Source organism: Delphinapterus leucas, chromosome 3 (genome assembly GCF_059928025.1).
Source record: "Delphinapterus leucas isolate spDelLeu-1000000601 "Yukka" chromosome 3, BTC_Dleu_Yukka2, whole genome shotgun sequence".
NCBI lineage: Eukaryota > Metazoa > Chordata > Mammalia > Artiodactyla > Monodontidae > Delphinapterus > Delphinapterus leucas.
Window position 1 is genome coordinate 119248537 of NC_143131.1, and position 7112 is coordinate 119255648.

The window sequence follows — 7112 nt, forward strand, 5'->3', positions numbered from 1 at the left end:
AGTCACTGAATTGTAGACTTTAAACGAGTGAATTGTATGGTATGTGAATTACATCTCATTAAACCTGTCTTTTAAAAGGAATAAAACAAATTATTCTTGTCATGATAAAAAAAAATCCCAAAACATGGCAGGCCTAACCCTTAGACTGCCTTTTTGGGAAATAACTTTCCGATAATTTGAAAGTTTCAAAAACACATGTCCTCAGGCTTAGATGTTGAAAAGAAGAGGAAGTAATCTACTCTTTAATAAGGCGTTGATAAAATACTCTCTTTAGAACCATCACTGATTGCAATTTTGCAGTGTCCACTCATCTGTAATTCTATAACATGTACCATGAAAATAATGTACTTGTGAAACTGTTCCCATATTATTTCAGAAATATTTTGCTTCTAAATTTATATTCTTCTCAGCTTAAATGTTAATTAAATTATTTTATTTAATTATTCACCCTGAACAGCTTTAAACAGTCAACATAATGAAAGTTTGCTCTTAGTACTCTTCCTGTGTAACAACACAACTCTCTCTGAACTCATAAAAACCACAAGAAAATAGAACTAAGTGTTCCATATTACAGAACACGGTTGACACAGCCTATGTATTACACTTAGGAGAATTTTGCATCCAACGTTAAACCAGGAAAGATAAGACATAGTAAGAACGCATGGTGGCGCTGCAGGTTAAGGTGGTGAGAAACAGAATTGCAGACGTAGCTCCAGGATCCAGCCAGTTTCACACTGCCTGGAAGCTGAAGAACAGCTTTCTCAGTCAGAGCACAATGTGCGTGAAACCTCTTTAAAACTGTATTTAGAGACATAGTTCTGACCTGCTATACTGCAGGACCGGACTACCAGGATCCTGGGCATATATGAAGCTCCTGTGAACTCAGTTTTCAGGAAAGAGCAATGGAGATTGGATGGATGCACAATCCGAGACAAAGGCAAGTCCTAGTTTTCTTTGTTTTGCTGAGCATGTATGGGGCGAGCGCAGAGTTGGGGCCCTATTCAGTAGTGGAAGAAACAGAAAGAGGCTTCTTTGTGGCAAATGTAGGAAAAGACCTGGGGCTGGGGTTGACAGAGATGTCCACCCGCGGTGCCCGGATCATTTCCCAGTGGAACAAAGAGCATTTGCAGCTCAAGGTTCAGACTGGGGATTTGCTCATAAATGACAAACTAGATCGAGAGAAGCTATGTGGTCCGAGTGAGCCTTGCATACTACATTTCCAAGTATTAATGGAAAAACCGTTAGAGATATTTCAGGCAGAACTGAGAGTGAAAGACATAAATGACCATTCCCCCGTGTTCACTGAAAGAGAAATGTTTCTAAAAATACCGGAAAACAGTCCTATAGGAATTTCATTCCCTCTGAGTAATGCTCTGGACTTGGATGTAGGCAGCAACAATGTTCAGAACTATAAAATCAGCCCCAACTCCCATTTTCGGGTTCTAACCCAAAATCGCAGCGATGGCAGAAAATACCCTGAGCTGGTGTTGGACAAAGAGCTGGATCGGGAGGAGGAGCCTGAAATCTCATTAACCCTGACAGCGCTGGATGGCGGCTCTCCGCCTCGGTATGGAACCGCCCAGGTGCGCATTGAAGTGGTGGACACTAACGATAACGCCCCTGAGTTTGAGCAGTCCCTCTACAAGGTGCATATTCCCGAAGACAGCCCCGTAGGCTCCCTGGTTGTCACTGTCTCTGCCAGCGATGTAGACAGTGGAGTCTATGGGAAAATATCATACGCATTCTTTCAGCCTTCAGAAGATATTAGTAAAACTTTGGAGGTAAATCCTATGACAGGTGAAATTCGACTGAGAAAAAAAGTTGATTTTGAAACAGTTCTGTCTTATGAAGTGGACATCAAGGCCACTGATGGGGGAGGTCTTTCAGGAAAATGCACTCTTCTCCTGCAAGTAGTGGATGTGAATGACAATCCTCCAGAAGTGACAGTGTCTGCACTCACCACTCCCATCCCAGAGAACTCCCCTGACATTGTAGTTGCTGTTTTCAGTGTTTCAGATCCTGACTCTGGGGACAATGGGAAAACTAGTTCCTCCATCCAGGATGACCTCCCTTTTCTTCTAAAACCTTCAGTCAAGAACTTTTACACCTTAGTAACCCAGAAAACACTAGATAGAGAAGAAAGAGCCGAGTACAACATCACCATCACCGTCACAGATATGGGAACCCCCAGGCTGAAAACCGAGCACAACATAACCGTGCTGGTGTCCGACGTCAACGACAACGCCCCCGCCTTCACCCAGACCTCCTACACCCTGTCCGTCCGCGAGAACAACAGCCCCGCCCTGCACATCGGCAGCGTCCGCGCCACAGACAGAGACGAGGGCGCCAACGCCCAGGTCACCTACTCGCTGCTGCCGCCCCTCGACGCGGACGTGCCCCTGGCCTCCCTGGTGTCCATCAACCCGGACAACGGCCACCTGTTCGCCCTGAGGTCCCTGGACTACGAGGCCCTGCGGGCGTTCGAGTTCCGCGTGGGCGCCGCCGACCGCGGCTCGCCCGCGCTCAGCAGCCAGGCGCTGGTGCGCGTGCTCGTGGTGGACGACAACGACAACGCGCCTTTCGTGCTGTACCCGCTGCAGAACTCCTCGGCGCCCTGCACCGAGCTGGTGCCCAGGGCGGCCGAGGCGGGCTACCTGGTGACCAAGGTGGTGGCGGTGGACGGCGACTCGGGCCAGAACGCCTGGCTGTCGTACCAGCTGCTCAAGGCCACGGAGCCCGGCCTCTTCGGCGTGTGGGCGCACAACGGCGAGGTGCGCACGGCCCGGCTGCTGAGCGAGCGCGACGCGGCCAAGCACAGGCTGCTGGTGCTGGTCAAGGACAACGGCGAGCCGCCGCTCTCGGCCAGCGTCACGCTGCACGTGCTGCTGGTGGACGGCTTCTCGCAGCCCTACCTGCCGGCCCCGGAAGCGGAAGCGGCGGACGCGGCCCCGGCCGCCCCTCTCACCGTCTACCTGGTGGTGGCCTTGGCGTCGGTGTCGTCGCTCTTCGTCTTCTCGGTGCTGGTGTTCGTCGCGGTGCGGCTGTGCAGGAGGGGCGGGGCGGCCTCGGTGGGTCGCTGCTCGATGCCCGAGGGCCCCTTTCCGGGCCACCTGGTGGACGTCAGCGGCACGGGGACCCTGTCCCAGAGCTACCAGTACGAGGTGTGTCTGACGGGAGGCTCTGGAAGTAATGAGTTCAAATTCTTGAAGCCGATTCTCCCCAACCTCCCGCCCCAATGCCCTGGGAAGGAAATAGAAGAAAATCGTACCTTCTACAATAGCTTTGGGTTCAATATTCAGTGACCATAATTAACTTTTATATCTCATAGGTATGATGTTTTGTGGCACTTCCATACCAACATTATTTCCCCCAAAATGTGTGTGTTTGAAGTTGTACTGATGTTACTTTTATATTTTCGTATGTTCTACCCACCTTTACTTTTAAGTGAATGTTTATCTTTACCTGTGGTTGTAGTTAGATAGCAATTTATTCTCTAACCAAGGAGGTCTTAATTTGTAATTAATTTGCCTCCTTAAATAATAACACCAAATCAGTTTTTGCTCATGGCCCTCTCTCCAGTTGAACTTTCATTCACAATTATGCTTATGATAAAATAAAGCAGACCACTTTCAAAGTATTTCAAGGGTTCAAGTATTTCTTCATTTTCTTTCTTTCTTGCGGTTTTTCTTGTGGTTGAATAATGGTTGCTATTCAGAAATGTCATTCTTTCTTTAAATTCACCACTGTTTTAGTTAACATTTTAAAATGTTTATTACTGCTGAAAATATACCTGAAAAATCATGTCCTATGATACAATCATAAACACCTTGTTAGAATGGGGCAGAAGGCAATTTTCTTAGTGTCTCTTCTTTACTCATCCTGGAGGGTTATCCTGAAGACACATTAATATTGTAGCCACCCACAGAATACTGGAATATGAAGTTATAATTTTCCAGATGTCTCATTAATGTTACAAAGGTATGATGCAACCTAGTTGAATACAGGCTCCCAAGTAATCATTTGTTTATTGTAGAGTGGACTTGTTTGCTAATGTGTATAATTTTTTGCCTCCTGTGTTATCCCAGAATTTAATATATATACACTGGGCACTAATTTTCAAACTTTAAAAAATCACAGGCAACTGAAAAATTATATTGTATATATTACATAACATACATGTTTTATATGAAAGAAATGTTTTGTGAACAGTGCTTAGCTTTTTTGTGATACAATCTGAAATTGCCTGTATTATTCCATTCTGTTTAATTTTCAAATGTGGTCATGATCCACTAAATTGATTTCATGACCTACTAATGGGTAGCAATCCAAAGTTTCAAAACCACTTTTCTCAGATATTTGTAGAGTACTGAAAAGTATGAAAAGATAGTCCTTTAACATTCTAATTTTCAAACTTTTTTCAAGTCATTGTAGGAGGAAGTTTTGTTTCATGCTGTACAAGCACCAACCAACCACTCTTGCCTTTAGTAACCTGACTATATTACAGAAGAGAGCCTTCATTGTTGGGGGAGGATCTTTCCAATGAATTTCATCAAAAAGTCTGAAGTCTGTGTGTTGTGGAAGGAAAATGTAGATGAGCAAAATGAGTAAGGGTATAGAAGGAAAGGAAGTGTGTGTGTGAGAGAGAGAGTAGGCATGAGAAAGAGGAGGTGCATGAGGGTGAGTAAAATGATTGCTTTTATGCCTGAGGTGGGACCACAGACTGGAGTCAATGCCACGCACTGCCTCTTGAAGATATTCTAATCTTAACATTATAGAGGGGCTGGGTATTAGTCAGTTAATAATGCCTGGAAGTCAAACCTCTTGCTCTAACATATCCAAAATAATCTAATGTTTACAGCCCTTGAATGCTAAAATTTTACCACCAGTTCTTTTGAACTGTGTGGACTGATTAATTACTCTTTGAATTCAAGAAAAATGGAGGGAACAAAAGTCTCTCCATGCAGGCTAACTAAATTCTAATTTTCTATTTTCAGAAGTGGAACTTGGAGTAAGTTCTTCTTCCCTAAATGAAAGCTTCCTTACATAGAGAACAAAAACTCATATTAATTAATCAAAATTAAGTATTAAGGTTACCTCCTGTGTTTACTGTTCTTAGTGGGGAAAAGATGGAGGACTACTAGCTTAAAGAGATATACAGTTATAGCTGTCAACAACCAAGGTGGGAGTGTTCTAGCAGCTTGTTTCCCCAGTAAGCTTGGTCTCTCTCATCTATAATGGGGGAGGGGGAAAGAGCAGTTTAAACAGCTCAGGCAGAAAATCTAACAGACGCAACAGCAGAGAAAAGGACGAGGTACTTGTCCTCTTGCTTAAGAGTTTTTCCAGCTATCTGAACAGGAGGACTTGCCTATTTCTGGAAAGAACTATGTGTTTCCTGACTCTAATGGAGAAAGGCCAGGCCTTCAGGAGCTCAGATGCCCAGATATAAGTAAACCAACCAGTTATCTTACAATGTATTGCTAAAAATAGATTTTGCTCTTATGCTTCAGATACCTTATTTATAGTTAAATATAAACCAGTGCATAGGAATCCAACTGTATCAGCCAATTTTATATTAAAGGACTATAAGTTGTCCAATGGGAAGAGGTCACTTACAAAATGGAGATGCAAGAGACTGCTCAGCCTCCCAGAAATGACTTTCTTGAAAACCCTTACCAATAAGAACAAAATAACACTTTAGGTTGGAATTTGCCAAGAGTATGGGAAAGAAAGGACATAAGGACATTTTCACTTACAAACACATTGTTTTCCTCATCTCCTTTCTACTTCAAGTCCCTATCCTACTACTGCATTCCTGCATCCACTAATTAATCTAACATGGCCTCTCAGTCCTCTGTTCCAGTTGTCATTAGTGCCTTGGCTACATGCTGTACTTTTTCACTACCCAGAACTGTTCTTTCTATGAAATATGGTTTCAGATCTCTCCCTCTGAGAACACAACCTTCTATGCCTTTAGCCCTCTCATCTTGCTACTCCTATCACATCTTGTCTTTGACCTTGTCATGACCTCCATTCCATGATGCTACTACCACCTATCAACCCCCTCCTGTTTTAATTTCCTTCCCATCCAGCTGACTCCCTGTTTAGCACTCCCAATCACTTCATCTCTATTCTCAGTTCTCTTGTTCAACTTGCCTTCACTCTAGGATTTGCTTCACCACCTGATGAAACTCCACATGAGATGAATATAGTTATCTCTTTTCTCTTACACCTGGGATGCTGCACGCTATAAGACAAACTGAGGAAATTATCAATACTATTGCCACTAAGTTTATCACACCCAAACTTAATTGGGCTTTCAAGATCAAGAAATCTTTTTATATTTTCCTAATCAGCTTTCTCTTTTATTCTCCATAACAAGTACTTCAAACCTACTTATCTTACTTTAAACTACTCACCCTACTACTTACACACCCCCTTTTAGCAGATGAACTTGCTTAATACCTTAAAGAGAAAACAGAATCCATCAGATGGGAATTATCTCAATTTCCTGTCCCCAAACCTATACTCTTGATAGCATATGTACTTGGAAAATTTCCTCTGCTGAGGTCCCTTCCACCTAAGTCCAATCCCTTCATATATAGGATCCCTGGATCCTATTTTGACCACTTTCTAGGGGCTTCACATTGATTACATCCTTTCTTGTGTATCTTAATTTTCTGCCTCTTTACTCAATACTGCAAATTAGCATTTAAAAACATTTCTCTAGGCTTAAAAAACCCTCCTGAGTCTAAATTCTCCTCCAGATACCAATCTACTTCTTTCTTTTGCAGCTAAATTTCTCAAAAGGATCGACATTTTTATTTCCTTATCCCTCTCACTTTTCATCCCAGTGAAATCTAATTTTTATCACAACCAGTCTACTGAAAACTGCTATTGTAAAGCTCATCAAAGATTTGTGTATAAGTTAGGTAAGGTTACACTACTGAAATAGAGCAGCACAACTACACAGTGGCTTGTAAAAGTATGTATCTCTTTCTTATACCAGCCGCAATGTAAATGATTGGGTAGATAGGGCAGCTTTGCTCCTCATGGTCCTTCTGGAACCACAATTTGTTCCAAGTAATTCCTCTTACATTCCCTGTTTCAGTGTA

General features: G+C 43.2%; 1 protein-coding gene across 1 annotated transcript; it reads left to right on the top strand.

The window, feature by feature from the left end:
• The first annotated feature begins 410 nt into the window (after positions 1–410).
• On the top strand, positions 411–3613 carry LOC111171222 (protocadherin beta-16). The gene has a single exon (XM_022566846.2). The coding sequence runs from the start codon at positions 903–905 to the stop codon at positions 3300–3302; it is 2400 nt and encodes a 799-aa protein (XP_022422554.2). The 5' UTR covers positions 411–902; the 3' UTR covers positions 3303–3613.
• Positions 3614–7112: the final 3499 nt, after the last annotated feature.